Source organism: Neolamprologus multifasciatus, chromosome 13, assembly GCF_963576455.1.
Source record: "Neolamprologus multifasciatus chromosome 13, fNeoMul1.2, whole genome shotgun sequence".
Classification (NCBI taxonomy): Eukaryota; Metazoa; Chordata; class Actinopteri; order Cichliformes; family Cichlidae; genus Neolamprologus; species Neolamprologus multifasciatus.
This window is the reverse complement of record NC_140451.1, coordinates 7,230,991-7,252,410: the sequence shown is the minus strand read 5'-3', so window position 1 is coordinate 7,252,410 and position 21,420 is coordinate 7,230,991. Positions and strand designations below refer to the sequence as shown.

The following is a 21,420-nucleotide window of genomic DNA, read 5'->3' as shown; positions in this document are numbered from 1 at the left end:
AGAATCAACTTTTGGAGATTTATTTTCCTGGATGGTTGAGAATGCATCAAAACCATCTATGAAGTTTACAAAGAATGGTCCAAATAAGAGAAAGCAACACTTTTCTGGGGGGAAATGCCTTGTTTGTGCCAGAGGTCAGGGGAGAAAAACCAGGCTGCTTTGTGCTGGTAGAAAGGAAACAGTAACTGAATAATCATTACAACCAAGGCGGAAGAGCTTCTCTGAACCTAACCCCAACAGGTCGCAGCAGATGACATTCTAAAGGGTTTACTAACTTTTGAGAATCAATGATGAGTGAAGATGAAAGTCTGTGTGAGATATTTGGTCATGGGCAAACAATACACTGACCAATAAAAAGAGTCAGGTTTAGTCAGCCAAGCTTACATAAAGCCACAAAAACATCCACCACAAAGAAAACTGAAGTGAAAACGGTAATTTAATCTGTTCAGTATCATATCTGCTGTACAAAGTGTGCTTAGAGTTAAGGCATTTAATCAACTGGTAATCACTTAACCTTCATTATGAAAACAAAACAATTAACTATACTATTGACAATGTTTTTGATGCAAGCTCTGTCGTGTTTTCAGTGTTTTCTTGCCAAGATATGTAGAGCAAGATTCATCACAAGAGCAGTTGCTTCTTCCTTATCGTATTATATTGTGTGACTAATATATTCTTTGCTGAGGAATTATGAGTTACCAGTGAGCAGCAAGTACATCAGAAATTTGAAGCTCAGTGGAATATGAACAAAGAAGTCCTTCAAGTGCTGTTCATAGATATTTAGTAAGTAAAAACCTACCTCCTAGTGGGCCAACTTGAAATGACAGTTTTACAAGTAGCTCCCATTTTTTTAAACATATACAGCAAAAAAGTATATGCTGTAAGTTATCGAGAGCATAAACAGATTTTGCTGTTGAAACTAAATTTTAGGTAACTTATCAAAATGTAGAGAAATGAAGACGTGTAAGTGCACACAGTCATGTGGAATGTTTTAGACAGTAAAAATGTATTTTGTCCCAAAAAAGAGCTTGGGAACAAGGTTATACTACTTCTGTTAACCCCACTCAATAAAAAGCTGCGTCTACACTTAAGGCACATTTTTTTTATCCTTTCAAATCCATCGTGCTGGTGTGCAGAGGTGTACAAAGTTAAACTACCACTGTCCAAAAACATATTAAACTCGCTGTAGATGCTTTTAAAGGAATTTCTGCCAGTTTATTCAAATAGTGAAAGTCTGACTTAACTCTATGCCATAAACAAAATAAGAAAAAAGAAAGAAAAGACTTTTATTTATCTAGTTATTGTAACTAAAGCTATATTTTGTTGCATCTGTTATTTATTGTTTTTTTCTGTGAGACGGTTCCCCCTCGTGGTCACAAAGGTAATAAAATATCATCCCAATACAACAGTTACGCAGTATTTATTTTGTAGACAGACTGTACATAAAGTCAGAACGCGTCTATCAATTACAATTCAATTAATATTTTTTTAATGTACTTTTAATTTTATGAAAACTGTTTAAGCGGGGTCATTCAATAAAGGGATAAAGATTTAATTGGTTCTCTTCCTGTGTGTTCCTTTTAACCTATCACAACCAATATTAGCGTCTGTACACTCAAATTAGTAACGTGACCTCTAATTAACGTATTTTTATACTTGGTCGTTTTGAAGCTTATTATTTATTTAAGTATTGATTATAGTTTATATGTTATTCCTGATATACTTTTTTAAGGAGAAAATTGGATGTTAGTGCTACCTGCATCCACTCGTGTTTTGTTGGGCTCATCAGGTTCAAGCTAGGCCTCGGTGGTCACGTGATTTGTGGCCTCACTGAGGCGGTGCCTTCTGCTCAGCGTGCTGCACGCAGTTGTCTCAGCAAACAGCGTCACATTTGTAATTTGGGGTTCAAAAAATTCCATATAACATTTGGACGTGTGTTTAGCTGATAGAAACCGAAACGTCCTTGCTTTTTGCGGATTAATTAGATATAAATATTCTTTCAGGGACACGAACCGATATGTTCACTCATAAGAACTAATTCCGGTTCACTGGGAAGCTTTGAACTGCTTTCTGGAAAGTGACCATTGTTGTAATCAGGTCGAGGCTGTTATCATTTCCACTTGCTGACTTTCTTTGTGTTTTTTACGGATTTGCAGCAGAAAAACAGCGCAAGCTTTTTAGAGTGTCATGAAAGAAATGTCAAGGTAAGTTATGCATGTGACACATTTTTTCCTCATGAATGATTTTGCCCGCGTTTAAGACAATTCTGAAGAATAGGCTAAAGGCTAACGTTAGCAAACTGTCACAACAAGGCCTGCAGCCTTCGTTTGCTGGCTGTCTCGCTTTGTCGGTGGTGGGAAACTGCAGAGTAAATGTGTCAAAATCCCCGCATAGTTTCCACTTGTTGGTTTTATTTGGGAAAATGACAACTTTTAAAATGTCTTTCTGTCGAGTCGTTACTTAAACCAATTCTTCCGTAGCATCCGGCTAACGTTTTGCCAACTTGCTAAATTAGCCAAATTGTTAGCTTCCCGTCGTGTTTGTAGCATCTCTGCTAACGCTCGCACGCTGTAAGGAGAGGTTGAATAGTGGCACTTTTTAAATTTGCTGTCTTGGTCAACTCGCTTTCCAAGTTCGACATTGCACACAACTGTGGATTTAAAGCTTGCTGCGTGTGAGAGATGTGATTTAATCAGGTTGCTATCTGTGCAGTGTTTACACAGTATAGTGTTCGCGGCAACAGAACAAGCTAACTGCAAAACCCGACTGGTGTTTATTGAAGACTTGTTAACGAGTTGGGTAATGGTTCATGTCTTGTTCTTACTGAGCTTGAAACTTTAAAAGAAAGTGTGCTAAGTGGTGGTGTAGTATCTGCTTTTTGATCTGTTGTACCACGTTTATCGCAGCACCATGCCTAGTGGGCAGCAGCCTCAGAAACATTATGGCATCACCTCTGCGATTAGCCTCGCGCCCCCACGAGAAATAGACCACCACTACACCAAGAAGCTCTGCGATGCAATGAAACCTTTTGGAGTGTTTGAAGATGAAGAAGAACTCAACCATAGGTGAGGAATGCATGTTCTCTCTCTCTCCCTCTTTCTTTGTTAATAATATACCAATCACCACAATACAGTTTTTGAATATGTTGATTACAAACCTATGATTTGAAGAGCTATAAGCATTTAAACTAAGCCTCTCTGATATCTATTGTCTGCATTTTATTTGATGTGCACATTAACTAAGTGAATGGGCATGGTACATGGGCATGTAAACTCTTAGGACAGGTGACCTTGTGAAAATCATTTTCACTCTCTCAATGAATTTGTGGAAATGAAGGATTGTGAAAGAAGTGTCAGCTAAAAAGTCTTTCTTTTCAGACTTGCAGTTCTTGGGAAGCTGAATAACTTTGTTAAAGAATGGATTGCAGAGATCAGTGAGTTAAAGGTAGGTTCTGCTTGGGAAGCTGAATGATTTCTAACCCTATTACCAATTTCCACCCCCAGAGTTCATTTTACGTTCATGCTGATGGGAGATTTACGGTCCCAAAAATGTGTCTGCCTGTTTGCGCATCTCCGTTTTGGGGGTGTTCACCCACCCCAAACCTACTGTCCTAAATCATATTTGCTTCCACACACTCCTCCAAAGTCCTGACTGCCTGTCGCTGGAAGTGGGTGATGTGTCATCCTACTCTTGATTAGTTGACAAGTGGGCCAGAATAGAGAAGGGAGCAACAGTGAACTTCGCTGGGAACGGGTGAACTGTGGAAACAGAATTCAAAGATAAAAAGAAAAAAAAATACAGCATGAAATACACAGACCCTAGCTACTGTAGGCACTACTTTTTTTTTTTTTTTAACATTTGGTTTCACTTCAGCTCTTTGTGCATCAGAAGTTTGATCTTCTCTGTGTCTGGAGGAACAACAATATTACAAGCAAGAGTGGCCCACAGATCAATTCTACCACATACTCTGTACACTACCTCCACTACGCTGATGACAAGCCTGTCTGCAGGCCTGGAGTGGACAGTGACCGCACCACCACCACTGGGCCATAAATCCCATTTAAGACTAGGGCTGTTCTACTCTCTGATGCTTGTGCTTGTTTTTGTTATTTTTTTTAACTGTTTATTCAGTTAGGCAAAATTTTTGCAAAGTTTTACAGAATTTTCCACTCTTCATAGCGGTGTGACATTAATTATTGGATTAACAGGGGAAAGCCCTCAATTGAAATGAGCTTTATCAACAATGCATGAGGATCACTGCAGATGTCCACGTGTTTAGCACTTTATTTGTGACCCCACAGAAACACTGTGCTACAGAGGCACCAACTACGCAAGCACCCTTTAAAGAATAAATAACAGGTGTCTATTGAACCAGCGGAGTATAATCTTTGCTTTAAAGTTTCCTCGTCCACGAATATGCAGAGCCATATGAGGATATCCACATGCCTGCCAATTTTTGTGACTACTCAGCTGCACTACAAAATAATAAATACCTGTGCAGTAAAGCACAAATGGTCTTTGGTGTCTGCATCTCTCTACGTTTCCAACCAAGTGTATTCCCTGTCTTGGGCGAAGATGATGGGGCTTAGTGCTTTATGAACTGTTTAATCTTAAACTGTCTAATCAGACACTAACACTTTCTTCTGTTTTGTTAAAAGTCATACTGACTTCAGTTTCTTATCTCTGCTCTACAGAACCTTCCTCCATCAGCTATTAGCTGTGTTGGGGGCAAGATATTTACATTTGGTTCATACCGACTTGGAGTGCACACAAAAGGTATGTTTATCTGTTACTCTAATAATTTAACATCTTGTCAACGTGAAACCTGTAGTGTATGATGATTGGCTGGTTCTTTTGGCACAAAAAGAGCGTGTTAGCTGAGCATTATTACCACCTATTGCAGAACCCTGTACAAGCAGGTGTGCAACATTGCTTTTGAAAAGCTCAGCTCTCCCTGACCGCACTGAAACACAAGGCTGTCATTGTCATGTTCCTGTGCTATTGAGTGGTTTTGAAAAGGCTAGTTTTGGGGTCAGAAAACTGGGTAAACAAACACTGGTGTGAATGTGGTTTGAGTCTGCCATTGTTTTAAACAGCTGGCCAGTGTGACAAAAGGGTAAAATCTTTATTTAAATACAAGAGTATAATAGTGATTTGCACTCTTCTCATTTTTTAAAGTTACCTGGTTAGCATGTAAATTTTGCAGTATTTTATATTTCAACCTTTTGCTTTCTCGGACAGAATCTATTATATATTGATATATTATTGTAATTGTAAATATTTTTCTTAGTAATGAGCAATCACATATTGCAAAACTGCAAATGAAGTTCGTTTCTTTCATTTCAGTAATTTTAGTTGCTGCGGAATGAAAATGTAGTGCAAACATGCTGTCATTAAAAACCTGCGATGTCACGTATGACAGCCTGAACTGTATTACAGTTTAGTCCAACTTAATGCAATCACGTGTGAACTACTGTTATGCATTGGTGTTTTTAATGTGAGACAGCAGTTACCAGTCCTGTGTGAGATAATGAGCTGTTATGGTCACAAACATTGCAGCACCACGTACCCAAGTTCCACTATCCTGAGCAAATTTGGAGATAGTTCTGTTAAGCTAAGGGTGCACAGTGTGTTTGATTTTGTTTTGTTTTTGTTTGCTTTCCCTGCTTCTCGTCAGTTGAGCTGATTTTTTTTTTTTTTTATCTTTGCAGCCCTTGCCTAATGGCATCTTGGGATCTTCGTAGAATTCTATTGTAGATTTCTTCTATTTTACTGCCATATGACACTCTTTCAAATCATGTGTCATATCAATCGCATGTCTCACTCTTATAAAAATGTTACAAAAATGTTTTACCAACTTCCTTCCACAGACCTACAGTTGCCTCTGCTGACTTTACTAGAAAAAAATCAATAGCACCATCAAGTAGACTGAGAAAGCAATGGATTTTATTATTGTAGTGCTAAAACTCAATTTATATTTGAAATTTGTGTGATAAACAAAGGAAGGGCATTGCTGTTCGACAAACTGATGCGACAGTTTCTGTTATGTTGGCCACAAATTGTCTCTTACTTAAGTGATTCAAATATTCCAACTGTTTATCAAAACATTTTCATCTATATGGCCAATATTTAAACTCCTTTGTTAAAAATCTGCTCAGTCTTGAATGTTCCCTGCGTGTTCTTCCTTTCTAGTCCCCTTGGCAGTTTTTTTCCCTCATGTAAATGTTCAGTAATTTAGTCACCTTGAACATTGCTACTTCCTCTAAACCCATAACATTGTCTACGCTAAACATGAGCAGTCATTAGTCATGTTGTACTCAGTAGTTGCAGAACTTCTTTGGATGTTTACATACCTAGTTTAGTATTTCCTAAGTCTGTGCTTTAAACCATAGCGTTTTATCATGTAATCTTGACTGAATCAACTTCACTATAATTTGATTTATCAACCCTTTATCCTGCTGATCAATCCAGATGACACTGATCAAAGTAACTCCTCCTTACAGGAGCTGATATTGATGCCTTATGTGTGGCTCCACGGCATGTAGAAAGAACAGACTTTTTCCAGTCTTTCTTTGAGAAATTGAAACAGCATGAAGAGATTAAAGATCTCAGGGTAAGTCTTGTTGACAGAGCGGGGGGGGGGGGGGGCAGACTGACCTACAGTGTCCTCAGATGTCCTTTGTTTGTTGTTGATGAGGCCTTTTCTTTGTTCTCTACTCCCTCAAGGCTGTTGAGGATGCTTTTGTACCAGTGATAAAATTCAAATTTGATGGAATTGAGGTGAGTTTCATTGTCACCCAAGTGATAATCATGATTACATCAGTGCATGCATACTGATTAAATTAAACTAATTACACTACTGTGTTGGTAACATGCTTGCTGCAGGTTACTTTGTGCCATGTTGCTTTGGTCATGTTTCCCATTTCAACAAGTATGAAGGGTTAATCCCATGACGCAAACATTTTTATCTCTAATGTTTTATGTCTCTGTGTGAGCAGATTGACCTGCTTTTTGCCAGATTGGCCTTACAATCCATTCCAGACAACCTGGACCTGAGGGGAGACTCCATCTTGAGAAACTTGGACATTCGATGTATCCGCAGCCTTAATGGTGCGCTCAGTGGTCACTGCTGATCTGAGGCTTTAAGTTAAAACTGACACACATCCAAAGTTTTCCTAATGGGAATTTCCACAACTGTAACACTGCCTTTTTTTTCTTTCTTACAGGTTGTCGAGTAACTGATGAAATTTTGTACCTGGTGCCAAACAAAGAGAACTTCAGACTGACACTGAGAGCCATCAAACTCTGGGCAAAACGTATGTGTGCTTGCACTTTCTATGTGTTTGCCGTTGTTTGCGTTTATTGTATTTATTTGCACTTGGGTTGTGTTCCTGCATAGAGGTTTAGGACGTGGTGTCATGCACACGTCGCTCAAGAGCTGCCATATTGGACATAATAAGCGTTAGCAATCGTATCAATATCATGGTCCACTTGATCCAGTGACTACAGTCCAGTAACTAGAGTTTGTTACCCATCTTGACACAAAATACTGATAAACATTCAAACTTTTGTAGACTTGTATATCTCGTTCTAGGGCTGTGCGATATGACCAAAATCTCATATCCCAATATAAGAATTCTATCGTCCAGATATAAATAACAAACGATATAAATCACAAAAATGTAACATTTTCTGTAAATTCTGTGAATCTCAGGCAGCTCGACTTGCGGGAAGTGTTTCCAGCTGTGCGTCATGTAGCTGGAGTCGAGTGTTTTAACAGATGTATGAAACTATACATTTTTAGACATAAGTTGTAACGGCCGCGTTTTCTTTGTGAGTATTTATTACACGGCGTGCTGCGGGGAAAAGCCTGTTCTAACGTTTGAATCTAAGGTTTATTTTTTAGCACCTGACAGCTCTTTTTTTTAAATTCTCACACGATGCTGTTACCGTCGTTGTTGCTAACCACAACGCATAAAAACAGGCGCTTGTCCGTCCGTAGTGTGGTTATATTAAATATAAGAGAAAGAGAGAACTTTAATAAATTAATATAGCCACTACAGTGACCATCAAAACGATGAAAAAATATTGCTGTAAACAGTTTATTTTACGACACCACGAAACAAACGATAGCGTAAAATGAAACGATACACGTTTTTATATCGTCATCCGATATGGTAAATGGCCTGTATTTATACAGCGCCTTTCTAGTCCCTAAGGACCCCAAAGCGCTTTACATATCCAGTCATCCACCCATTCACACACACTCACACACTGGTGATGGCAAGCTACATTGTAGCCACAGCCACCCTGGGGCGCACTGACAGAGGCGAGGCTGCCGGACACTGGCGCCACCGGACCCTCTGACCACCACCAGTAGGCAACGGGTGAAGTGTCTTGCCCAAGGACTCAAAGACCGAGACTGTCCAAGCCGGGTCTCGAACCGGCAACCTTCCGATTACAAGGCGAACTCCCAACTCTTGAGCCACGATCACCCCTTATATAACGATATATATCGCTATATCGAACAGCCCTATCTCGTTCAATATAATGTTTGATATAAGTCGTGTGGTGTGATGTTGGGGAGAACGCCAGGAGAGGGGAAGTTAACATCCATCTTCAGCTCTTCCCTGCCAAGTTTCTCCACATAACGAGCAAGATGCTTGTCATAAAGTGTTTCGCTTCCTCTGAGAGAGTATATACACGTGTTTGTTTATTCATAGCTGCTATAGTGTGTCTCATCTATATGTGGTGTAGGTTTTTCACTATGTTTCAGGATTATTACATGTCCGCAATGGCCGATAAGTTAATGCCACGTGGTAAGCGGTCACATGTCTGCAAATCCTCTATGTAAACATTTGTGTTTACTATCACATAAGGCCAGAGGGGCCGATGGCGCGATATGGCAGCCTCGCTTCTGTCAGTCTGCCCCAGGGCAGCTGTGGCTACAGCTGTAGCTGCCTCCACCAGTGTGTGAATGTGAGAGTGAATGAATAGTGGAATTGTACAGCGCTTTGAGGGCCCCGAAAAGCGCTGTATAAATCCAATCCATTATTATTTTTATTATTATTATTATTATTATTATTATTACAAAAGCGCTCCTCCTCCTCTTTTTCTCACATGTCAGTGTATAACTCAACAGAGTGGTTAGTGATTAGAGGTGGGAATCACCATACATCCCACGATATGATATTATCACAATACTTAACGCACGATACGATATTATTGCAATTTTTTAAAAATATTTTGCGATATTCAGATTCTGTACATAAAGGTAAACTTTATCAATACTCATTTTATCTAATATCAAAGTCTCACACTCAGTCTTTCTCTCATTTCAGTTTTATTGTTGACAAACTGAACGGTTTGTATTACAGTCTAGTCCAACTTAACTGAACGCAACCATCTGGTACAATTATAGTTATTCTGAACTATGAAATTTATGAAAACTATGCAGCCCCTTCAGCAACTGAAGAATTTGAAAGTAAATTAAAACAAAATATAATTTTACATTAAATGAAAAAGTTTTAAACTTATTTTAATTTAAGACATGTTTTATTTTAATTAAGTAAACTGTCATGTTTATTGCTGCCATAAAAAAAGTTAAACACATTTGGACAGTGAAGGAATGTCAGGATTCTTGCTCAGAAAAAGGATCAACATGCTCTGAAGTCAGAGTTCCAGTCCACAAAAACTTTTTTTGTAACAAAATATCGATTTCTGCTGTCCCTGTATCGATACATTATTAGCAAACAAAATATCACGATACTACACAGTATCGATTTTTCCCCCCACCCTTATTAGTGATGCTCTTCTCAATAACCCGTAACATTTCCTGTGGCTGCAGGTCGAGGAATCTACTCCAACATGCTGGGCTTTCTGGGTGGAGTGTCATGGGCTATGTTGGTAGCCAGGACCTGCCAGCTCTACCCCAACGCTGTGGCTGCCACACTTGTCCATAAGTTCTTCTTGGTTTTCTCTAAATGGTGAGATTCTGCAACTTATCGTCTTCTGCTTTTTGGCAGCGTCTCACAGCCCAAATATATTTATTTACTGCATTCATTACCTTCCCCCTGCAGGGAGTGGCCGAATCCGGTGCTTTTGAAACAGCCTGAGGATAGTAATTTAAATTTGCCTGTGTGGGACCCGAGAGTGAGTATTACACCAGTGTTTTACCTTCTTATGGTATTGTTATGCCCTCTGTTTTGCACATGTATTGCTGTGTAGACACTGGTAAAGCTATCTGGATGGAGATGTGATAAGTTTGTTGGTGTGTTTTTTAAATTTGGCTCGACAGCTAGTGTGTAGGTACATTTCACATCTCTTATTTCATGTCTCCTCATCCCTATGTCCTCACGTGACCACGACATTGATTGGGTCCCACTCATGAGCTCCAGTGCTCTTAACTCTGCTCAGAGGAGGCCTCCCAGAGCAGAGCAGTTTGGAGGAAGGAAGACTTCCCACATGGACGTCTTGTCAGATAACACACCCCTACAATAGAAAGTGCATTAGAAACTGAATAGAGCAGAAATCTTTTTTTATGGGTGTCTCATTTATTTTGGAGACTAAGCCCTTCGTACTTTCTAGCGCTAGTATACATATGGCAACCGTACCCTAAGTGGTAGGGCTGAGTGGGGCAATGGTGTGTGTACAGAATATTTCAGGACATATTGAGACCTTTTCTTTTTTGCAAATGTAACTCTGTTCTAGCTTGTCAACCTCACAGAGCCATGGGAAATTACTTAAACTGAAGAAGACATTGAAGCTATTAATAAATGACTTGGATCTGTGTAAAAATAAAGAACATTTAATCAAACTTTCTCGGGATTTGAAAAAAATCTTTTCGTCTGAACATTTGTTGTTCCTGTGATAGTTTGGGTGGTTTTTAATGAACAGTATTTGGTGGTTTGGTGGCTTTTAAATGAACGTGGCCTCCTAATTTTGCGTTTTGATGTAAAAAAACAAATTGTTTTTGAATGTAAAATGACTGCAGGTGATTGCATCCTTACACCAGGGGGTGCTTCAGAGTTGATGAGAGGGGTTTTTTGAGCCTGTTCTCTTACAGTCAGAGCAGGAGCAGCTCGTCTCTTTCAGTCTCTTCCTTTTCCAGCTGTTTCATATGTTTGTTTTTATAACTTTGCTTATACATCTCTTTTCAAACTAAATGCTTTTTGCCTTAATTGAAAACACTCAAGCTCTTTGTAACTACTGTGTCATGTTTATTGTGTCCCTTCAGCAATAAACACTTTTTAATTGCATATTGGTGTCCTTTCCGTTCAGTCACTTGGCGACTGCTGAGCTGTAAGCTGAAAATATCGTTTAGATTTTATTCATCCCACATGTTTGTTTTACGCTGAGATATTCATCACAGTGTGGACTGTTAAAAGCACAAACTGTTTATTTCCTGGTGGTAAGTTGGCATTCGGCCGTAGGTCCTCCCCTCTCTCTTAAATACAGAAAAGCAAGTATCCAGTGTAAAACCAATCATATGCAGGATACTTAAGAATGTGTCCCACTTTTGTGACAGGCTAAATCCAGATTTGGTGATGCTTATCATGCAGCTGGTGTTAAGGCTCATTGTGCACATAAATTTTCAAGTGTTTTGTAATGCTGGCAAACATGAATAGCTCTCATTTAGGAGATGATGTTAAAGATTAGTTATGGCTCATAGCCTTTTTTTATTTGATTTTTGATTTTTGTTTTATTTAGAAATGGTTTCTTTAATTCCGCCATCCTCACATTGCCTGAGGGGAAAAAATGCAAATGAGGGAAATTTAAGGCAAGCAGAGTGAATTGGGATGTACTGTGTGGGTGAGTGGGATGTGTGTACCTTTAGCTTTATGTTGCTTGTGTGGGTTGTGGTGAAATTGATCTTCTCATTCAGCTCGGTGGGTGGAGTGCACTGACGCAACAGCTCCCTGATCTGCAGTGAACCCAACAAGAGTCCCCTGTGCTGCGTCTTTCCTTAATTAATCGACCTTTTTAAATTCTAGGTGAACCCAGCTGACAGATATCACCTGATGCCCATCATCACACCTGCCTATCCCCAGCAGAACTCCACATACAACGTCTCCACGTCTACACGTACCATCATGAGCGAGGAGTTCAAATACGGTAAAGAGTGAATCAGCAACGTAGCACTGAAGTCACTTCATCAGTGTTTTCCAATTTACACTGGGTGTGCACAAGGGCCGAGTCATCAAATCCATCTTGGTTCTGTCATGAACAGGTCTCAGCGTCACAGATGAGATTCTTCAGGGCAAAGCGGAGTGGTCCAAACTGTTTGAGCCACCCAACTTTTTCCAAAAATACAAGTGAGTGCTCTGTCTGTGCTTTTGAGGATAGCACTGTAAGTGTACCTGTGTGGGACACCCCTCCCCTCCCCTTTGCTTTTTGCTTGTTCTACATTTTGAATTTGCCAGGAGCATATTTAAAAAAGACAAATATGATTTATGCAGCTGAAACAAACTAGTGCAACTTGCTCTTCTACCCCCCCCCCCCCCCCCCCCCCCCCCCCCCCCCAAGCAAGTTATTGTTTCTGTGGTGTGGGCAAATTTGAGTCATTCTGTGGTCACTTTGGGTGACTCACTTTGTTTATGAATGTTCCTCCCACACACGCTTTCTGTTGGTGCTGCTCTGTTACTGGAGCTACACTGGTCACCTGAGCAGTGGTGGGACTGTCGATGCCCAAAAACTGTGGATGTTGCTCCTCGGTATTGAGGATTGGTACAAGATCATTAAGACTGCACAGAAGTGCATCAGCAGACCAACACCAGTCTCTGTGAAAGCCTGAGGTCTTTCAGGACCTCTGGATTTATTATTTGCATAACTTCCATCCATTCTCTTCCGCGTATCCTTTTTAGGGTCGAGGGGGGTGGAGTCTATCCCAGCTGTCTCAGGGCGAGAAGCAGGGTAAACCCTGACCATAACTTGTCTAACTTTATTTCTTTTCTTTTGTGGCAGACATTACATTGTTCTCACTGCCAGTGCATCCACAGAAGAAAACCACTTGGAATGGTGAGTTTCAAAGATCAGGATTTCTAGTAGCTCAGGAGCTCTAAATCTGTAAATCACCATCAGCCATCATTGTGTTTGAAATTAATTGATACATTTGAGCCTGCCAGTTTGCATGCCAGCTTAGTTTCATCTGTATTTACAGTCATGGTACAGGATCATCTATGTAAAGTGTGTATGAAAAAGGTGAATGTAGCTTCGGTGTGTGACAAATTAAGCTTTTGCAGAAGTGTGTGTGACTTTTGTTCTTTTTAAAACAAAGTGAAATTGTTTAGATGTGTAGGTCTTCATCTAGAACCCCGGTAAACTCTTTCCTGATGACTTTAGTCTCAGCAACTAGTGTCAGGTCTTATTGAAGACAGTATAATGATCATTTTTGTCCGATTAAGTCCAAAACAAGGATTTAACAGGCCTAACTTGTGATTGTGAGCCCCATGCGGTTTCCTTAGGTTTCTCTCTGAGATTTGCAGCGAGAGCCAAAACACTCAGCTTGAAGCTTCAAAAACAGGCCTTCACTTACTGGGTGATGTTACAGTGACTATATCCAGCCATCTTATACAGTTTGTCCTCCACATCAGTTGGAAAACTCTACCAAGTGCACTGAAACTGGGCGATTTGCTTCATAGTGTAGTCGTCCTAATTCCCCCTGTTGCATTGCCACTGGGTGCCTGAGAAGTCTACCATTATGATTATGCTGCTATTCACCATTCATAACGTACAATACGTCTCATACATGCACACATAAGGAAAGAAGCGTAACAGCTGCAGCAAGAGTCACATTTATAACACACAAAAGTTTGTATGTTGACATACAAACTTTTGTCATTAGTAGTATAACAGTCATTACTGTTATCCTGGGTCCACTGTCATGGGGTGCACATATTTGCGTCGTTCAGACCAGATTCATGGACGCGGAAAATATAATCAAGGATGAGCAGTCAGAATTATCCTCCTGTTTTCTCTTATTTGATGAATCAGTGTTGCCGCGTCACATACACACCAACCTCAGAGCACGCAGGAGTCAGAGTGTAGATGTGTGCGCGCTGTGTTGCAAGCATAAGTTATCTGTGAAGAATTGACGGGAATCTGCGGCTTTGTAGGTTAAATTTAATGCGGCTCTCATGCATCAGATAAGTATAGATAAAAATCACCTTGATTGGTGAGTTATCACCTTTAACTGTGACCATCATTGATCGATGACATCATTGCCTGTCAGCACAGCCTTGTGGTGTACCCTCCCTGACTACGTCCAAATGTTTTTTTTCCCAGGATCGGCCTGGTGGAGTCAAAGATCCGTGTTCTGGTGGGAAACCTGGAGAGGAACGAGTACATTACCCTGGCTCATGTAAACCCCCAGTCATTCCCGGGATCTAAAGAGAACCGGAACGAGTGAGTCCAGCTTCATCCACAGACGCTCAACCAGAACATCGAAACAAACGCATATTCTAAGGGAGCGTGCTCTTTTTGTGTTTTTCTCCAACAGGAACGATTTTGTGTCAATGTGGTTTATTGGGATCATCTTTAAGAAGGTGGAGAATGCAGAGAGTGTGAACATAGACTTGACGTATGACATCCAGTCTTTCACAGACACTGGTAGGTCTAACCTCACTCTGCGTTTTAAGTGAGCTGAAGGAAAAATTGCTGCTAAATCTTTTTGAACATTTTTTTTTCAGCATTAACATGTGCTCTACTTTAGTGTATATATCAGGGGAAACAGGTGAGTTTATAAATGAACTGAATGGAACTGCTGCAGAAAATACCTTTTCAAACATTTTAGCTCCTTTTTCCAAAGGTTTAGTTCAGATGTTTGTTGTTGAGGTTTTTTTAAAGGGATCCTATGAGATGTCAGTGTTGTGCCTGGTCTTTATAGTCTTTACTATGTCCGCAGTTTGCCAAAGCTGAAGAGAGTAATGGTACCGAAGCGAAGGCAAAAAATGTTTTTACTGCTGCACCATATCTTACGGCAGTCCTTCCCAACAGAGCATACACACACTCTCTCCATCCTATCACAGAAACAACCGTTTTATTTCCAGAATACACAAGTAGATTTTTTTTTTTTAACTAGGCTTTTGAGTCCTACTACTCAGATTCACACAGTGTGATGAATCATTCGTGCGGCTGTGTAACATACAGCTCTGAAACGTAAAGTTTCTGTATGAGTCAAACAAATCTGGTGGCTTTCAAAAGCGCAGGTGATGAGTTCAGTTCTCCACTGAAAATGGGCCGGCTGACGGCAAAGTAAAGTGGGGGGAAATGTTTTTGGGTTTGTTTGGGTTTTTTAATGTTTATTAAAAATTGTTTTAAAAAAACACTATAGTTTATGCAACTTTAACAATCAATCATTTACTGTGGTTTATAGTGGTGTGTAGGTTGTGTGCTTCTGCTGCTGTAGTTATGTTGTTACATTTAGTGTAAATGGAGTTTTAACATTAAAAAAAGGACACAAACATACTACAGATACATCTCAGGTGTTTCACTGAGTAAATTGGCAGAAATGACCGGAGCTTATTTGTATGATTTTTATATGTTTAACAAACACTTATATACACCTATAGAGGTTGTCTGTCCTGTCAATGTTAACGTGACATTGTGCACATCAGTGTACAGACAAGCCAACAACATCAACATGCTGAAGGATGGGATGAAGATTGAAGCAACACATGTGAAGAAGAAGCAGCTCCATCAGTACCTGCCTCCTGAAGTGGTGCAGAAGAAAAAGAGAGTAAGATGTTGTTCTGTGATGCTTGTCTTGTTTTTGGGTTTGTTCTCCTCCTTTAACAAATCTGTCCTCTCCCTCCTGCAGAGCATAGCAGAGTTGAACCGTAGTTCTAATGGTGGCAGCTCTAAGCGGCTCTCCCTCGACAGCAGTCACCTGGACAGCTCCAGAGACACAGACTCAGGGACTCCCTTTAACTCCCCGCCCAGCAAACCCTCCAAGCCTGCATCTGACACAGACGACAGGTATGATGCAATACTTGTGTGTAATTTTTACTGTTAGTGTTGTTCTTTTTTTTCCTAATCCCCTTTTACCTCATAAATACAGTCGTCTTCAAATAGTTGTCATGTTTTCTGCTCTTCATTTTGCAGCGTCAGTCCTCCTAAGCAGCTTTTTGTGGAGGGTTCTCCAGCACCTGTTGCAGCTGCTCCTCCTGCTGCTGCTCCTCCTGCTGCTGCTCCTCCTGCTGCTGTTGCTGCTCCTCTTCCTGCCCCTGTTGCTGCTGCAGCTAAAGACCAGGGCATGTCCATCCCTGTTATTGGTTCAAGTGAGTTAAAATAAAATCACACAGGGACTGTGTATAATGCATGTTTTACTTTGCTTCCTAACAGAAATGTCGATTTAAACTGCAATACTTTAATTAAGGAAATGCAGAAAGTGTTACTGTGCACTTGTTAAGTTGGTCTCTAACATGTCCTCTTTTGATTTCCCAACTCCATCACCTCCTCATCCTGAAGAACCTCCTCTTAAAGCAAAGCCTCCTTCCCCACCAGCCAGCAGCTCCATCACCAGCAGCGCAAAGCCTACCGCCACCAGCAGCCCCAAAGAGGAGCCCAACGGCCTGGAGGACTCAGTCAACGGAGCTCCTTCCAAGAGACCGCACTCGCCCACACAAGAGGACCCGGCCAAGAGGCCAAAAAACACAGACGTAAGCATTTGGACAACTTATTGACATATTTAAAAGAATGGACCAGATACTGACACTGTTGTGTTTTGCTGCTGCAGGTGGTGTCAAATGATGACGCTACCTTCAAAGAACCATATCCACCCTCGTCTGACCCCCAAACACACGGGGAAGCATCCAGCATTGTAGGTGTTACTGCTGCTGTGTCTGCCTCTGTCAACTGTTAATAATGAAGATTTTTCTCAGTAATGTAAAGCAATAAAAACAAATTACATTTTCTCTTCGTTAGACTTCTCTTGCTGGATCAAAGGCAAAGCCCATTCCAACCATCGATACCTCAAGAACACAAGCAAGTTCTTTATTTTTACTTGTTAAATCACTTATTAAAAGACTTGAGGTGATTTCTAACACTGCTGTTGTTCTTCCTCCCTCAGAGACTTCCCAGCATGGAGCTGCCTGATGCCTCCTCGCCTCTCCCTGCCAGTAACAGCTGTCGTGTTGTGAAAAATTCCATTAAACTGGCCCTCAACCGCCACAAGTGAGTTTCATCAGTTATTTATATGTATGGAGTTTTTCTCCCATCACATTTAGTAGTTGAAAGTGCTGCTTTCACTGATGCAATTCTGATGTGCTGTATGTGTTGTCCTGCTTGTTTTTTTTTCAACGTGTCTGTGCAGTATCACACCTCCCAAGCCGCCCGTGTTTGAGGACACCCTCACCACAGACGCTCCTGCTGCCAGCGAGGAAAAGGGCATGTCCATTCCTGTGATTGGCTCAAGTGAGGATCTGTTTCAATAGCTTATTTTCATAAAACTGCACATCATTAATTAGAAATCAAATAAATTACAAGCAACAAACAAACAGCAGCGATGTCCATAAGATTTTATTTTATTTTTGTAATAAACCTGTAGTAAAGTCACTGCTGCGTCCTGTCAGTTATCAGAGACTATATTTACCTTTCTTGTTTACTTTGAAAGGACAAGAGATTAATCACCCTGCAGAACAATCCGACACCTGTTTGAAAAACACTCATGGCATACTGCTGCCTGTGGAATATCAAAGAATTAATAGGGTCATATATCATCAATTGCATCAAATCATTTAATCAAGCTTCTGTAATCAAATTCTCCCGTGCTTTTATTTATTTATTTATTTTAAAGAGCTAAATAACCCAGATGTGTGTTATCAGGGTTAGCGATCCTGGTTCTTGAATCAAAGACATGCCCAAAAGTAAAACTCCTTTAAAAAGATCAACCTTTTTAATCAGATAAAAAATGAGGTTAGGCAACTTCAACCAATTCTTTTATTTTTCCGATCGCAGTAGCATTGGATTAAAGATTTTTCGACAAAATACTTATGAACCAGCATGTAATGGCTGGAGCAAACGCAGTAACAAACCCCAGCGCCACACATGACAGCACAGCATTTGTTTTAAATGGTAACCATCACCTCAGCCTACATTCTCAGCAGCTGTCCTAGAATTAATTGTGACCTCCAGAAAGGTGATCTTGCACAATACATTAGTTCAGATGTTTTTTCCATCGCACCGCTCAGCTGTCGACTTTGGTGACGCGTCAGAGCTGCTAATCGCAAACCACACTCGTGCATCTGTGGTGCTGCTCACTACAGGTGTTCTTTAGCGACCTGCTGCGTTTCTGATTTGCCCCACTAAATACACCACATTTTCCATATCATTTTAAAGTAAAAGCAGAGCTTTGTTTTGTTTTGCTTTCCTTTACGATGTTGAGTTGTATTGTATTTTTTATTTGTATTTTATTGTACAGCACTTTGGTCAGCCTTGGTTGTTTTTAAATGTGCTTTATAAATAAACTTGACTTGACTTGAGTTGGTCAAGTAAGATTTTAATCTTTGTTATCTGTTAGATTGTATTGTGTGTGTATATATAGGAAAGTGATTTAGTTGATCCATTAGTTTGTTAGCACATGCTAAGCTAAGATATAATACAAAGGCTAGTGGAAAAACTCTCACCATTTCTGTCCCAATCTTTCTCTCTGTAGAACATGTGACATCCAAACATGTGGTGCCTCCCATCGGCAGCTCCATCCCCACGCTAGTGAGTCGAGTAGTCGACCCTCTGAACGGAGCAGCCTCCAAGAGACCCCACTCCCCATCGTCGGAGGAACAGGCCAAAAGGCTGAAAGAAACAGAAAAGGCCAGAATCCATATAGCTTGAACTGCCTACAAAGACTGGATTCACACAGATAACCGAGGTGAGGGGCTTTAAGTCAAGTCAAACACCGAGGACGTGACTTCACACAGGGACAGGCGGCAGCGTTCAGGTCAGTCAGTCTGAAGCGTGAAGCAGCACAGATACCTCACCTCAGACTTCGAGATTACAGTCTTGCCAGTGGATAGGGGATTCGGCCATTGCTGTCACACACTCACAGCCAGAGGGGAGTTTAACCCCCCTCCCGCAGTCTCGGAGATATGACACGAGAACTAAAGCAGCAGGTTTTTGTTTTTTTTTCTTTTCTTCTTCTTAACTCTGTGTTTAGAAATCTACACATTACAAGAGGAAAACATGCTGTTCTTCTATTTCGTCTCCTTTTTCCAGTTTAAAAAAAAAAAGAAAAAAGAAAAAAAAAAAAGGCCCTGATCATTTATCAGCACTTGCTACACACATTTCTGGTGTATGCTGATTTTCTTTTACTCCTTTGTTTTCTTTTGTCCTCAACAGAAACCTGTACAGTAAATGTTGATGTACATAACTTTTTTTTGTCTTAAAAAGGAGCAAAAGATCACCGTTAAAACTTTTGACCATTCTATTGTAGTTTTATCTAAAAATGGAAAAAAAAAAGTATATAAAAAAATGTAATTTTTCTTTGTTTTCTCTACTGCTTGTCCAAAAACAAACTGTCCGGTGCCCTGGATATCTTCAGTAGATACTGCATAGGTCGCAGGGAGGGTTTAGTGAGGGTGTGCTTGGATGTGACTGGATACTAAAACCACAGCTCATTGGACCAGCATGGACTCCAGGTGTAGGCGCGCAAATGATCTTGGGCAACACAAGAGCTTCTCAGGGGCTGGTAAGGGCAAGAAAATGTTGTCATGACAACAGGAACGGTCACCAGAACCATATCAAAGTGCCACAGACGCTTATAGTTCTATTTGTCTGAGCTTCAGTGTCGCACCTGTCCGTCTCGGATTGGACAAGAAGGCTGACTTTTTCTGCTCACGTTCGTTCGATCCCTAGATGTCAGAAAAGTGTCCTGACACAAAAAAGTGAGCGTTGAACGGTTTAGACACCGCCCCCCTCCTCCCCGAAGTGCTTTCTATGTCTGTGATTGGCTGATTGCCTGACACCTAGTAATTTCACTCTAGTCCATCAGGAGGACTAAACAAAATGTTTGGAAATACTGCTTGACCCCCTCCCAAACACACACACACCACCTGTTCACTGTGGTCTGGTTTTGCTTGTGAAGTGTGATCCTTATAAAAACCAGGTCCCGGTTGTGAGTGCATTTCATGTCCTATTGGGAAGTTTGTGGTGCTTTGTGACAAGAAAAAAAAACAACAAAACGAAAAAAAAAAGATGGTTCGAAGCTTTTTGAAGAGTTGTGAGTGTATGCATGCATATCTGGTTGACTGTGTGTGAGCGTGCATGCATAGATGGCTGTGTTTATGTGTTGGAGAGAGACAAAATTCCCTTCTATTTGGGTGTTAACCCTCTGCGCCTCCTGTGGAGGTTCTTAAAAGGCATCTCCTGGGGCCACTAGTGGCAGTGGTGGTGGTGAGGAGAGGGGTCAGGAGATAACTACTTTCTTGCCTTGCCTTGCCCAACCCTCCATCTTGAAGCTGGGTGTCTTTGCATTTGATTTCAGTACAGAGGATATATAAATATAAACATAGTAAAGTGTAAAGCGATGCTAATGGGGCGCCCTCTTCATTGGAGCAGGTTGACAGTTGGGACGTAGGCTTTCCAGCATCAGTTTCCCCAACTAAATGTACAGAGAACAGTTTTTTCAAAAGGCATATTCTTCATTATTTGGGGGTTTTCTTATCACTTTATTTATATTTGCATATTTGTACCATGTGATTTTTTTTCTTTTTTTTTCTTTTTTTAAATAGCATTCATAGCAGGTAGGTCTTTTGAATCTGCACCACTCTGTTTCAGACAACTCATGTTTTACTGTTCAGAAGCATTTAACAAAACCGGTCGTTTAGATGTTTGTTTCTAAAAATGTATTGAAAGGGTATTTTTGTATGTGTTTATCACTTCCTTTAAATAACTGTACACCCATTAAACCCCTAAAAACAATGTGCTGTCTGTGGTTTGGTTTGTTTTCAACGCCGTAATGGGAGAAATGGGATTGGATGATAACTGATGTGGCGTGTTTGATTTCCTGGAAATGTTTGTCGTTGAAGTAAAAAATGTCTTCTAAGAATTAATAAATGAGAACCAGTAACTATACAGTCCAGTCTGGTTGTGTGCAATGGGGAAGAAAGCCAAAACAGGTCAGGGAGCAGATGAGCTGAAGGGGCCGAGGTTACTGTAGTTAACTAAAAAAATCATTAGATTTGGGGGGGGGGAGAATTTCCTAAATCTTTATTCTGGCAACTACCCCATACAATAATAATTAAAAATGGTGACACTGATTTATTTTTATTTATTTATTTTAAATCTAATATAGAAACTGAACTGGATTGTCAAAAATGAAATCAAAACTAATTGGAAAATATGAAACTATAATAACAAAGCCTGGTATAAGATGCAAAGCTGCTCTAGCGGAGTCCAAGAACTGAAATATAGATCTGGGAATGAACA

At 40.4% G+C, this 21,420-nt stretch overlaps 1 protein-coding gene across 1 annotated transcript; it reads left to right on the top strand.

Annotated features, from left to right (window-relative positions):
• The first annotated feature begins 1,830 nt into the window (after nucleotides 1–1,830).
• Nucleotides 1,831–21,259, top strand: papolg (poly(A) polymerase gamma). Its single transcript, XM_085182541.1, has 24 exons — nucleotides 1,831–2,204; nucleotides 2,907–3,065; nucleotides 3,378–3,444; nucleotides 4,695–4,776; nucleotides 6,504–6,613; nucleotides 6,727–6,780; nucleotides 6,999–7,110; nucleotides 7,227–7,316; nucleotides 9,848–9,986; nucleotides 10,080–10,152; nucleotides 11,994–12,114; nucleotides 12,230–12,314; nucleotides 12,964–13,017; nucleotides 14,284–14,403; nucleotides 14,498–14,607; nucleotides 15,615–15,736; nucleotides 15,818–15,975; nucleotides 16,102–16,277; nucleotides 16,468–16,658; nucleotides 16,736–16,819; nucleotides 16,924–16,983; nucleotides 17,069–17,172; nucleotides 17,312–17,412; nucleotides 18,653–21,259. The coding sequence occupies exons 1-24, from the start codon at nucleotides 2,188–2,190 to the stop codon at nucleotides 18,826–18,828; spliced, it is 2,565 nt and encodes an 854-aa protein (XP_085038667.1). The 5' UTR covers nucleotides 1,831–2,187; the 3' UTR covers nucleotides 18,829–21,259.
• The last annotated feature ends 161 nt before the right edge of the window (nucleotides 21,260–21,420 follow it).

Bases quoted from the DNA above. Each gene is read 5' to 3' on its own strand.
- papolg (XM_085182541.1), top strand. The intron at 13,018-14,283 runs GTGAGTTTCAAA...TTTTTTTCCCAG, and splicing joins GAAGAAAACCACTTGGAATG to GATCGGCCTGGTGGAGTCAA. The intron at 15,976-16,101 runs GTATGATGCAAT...TTCATTTTGCAG, and splicing joins GCATCTGACACAGACGACAG to CGTCAGTCCTCCTAAGCAGC.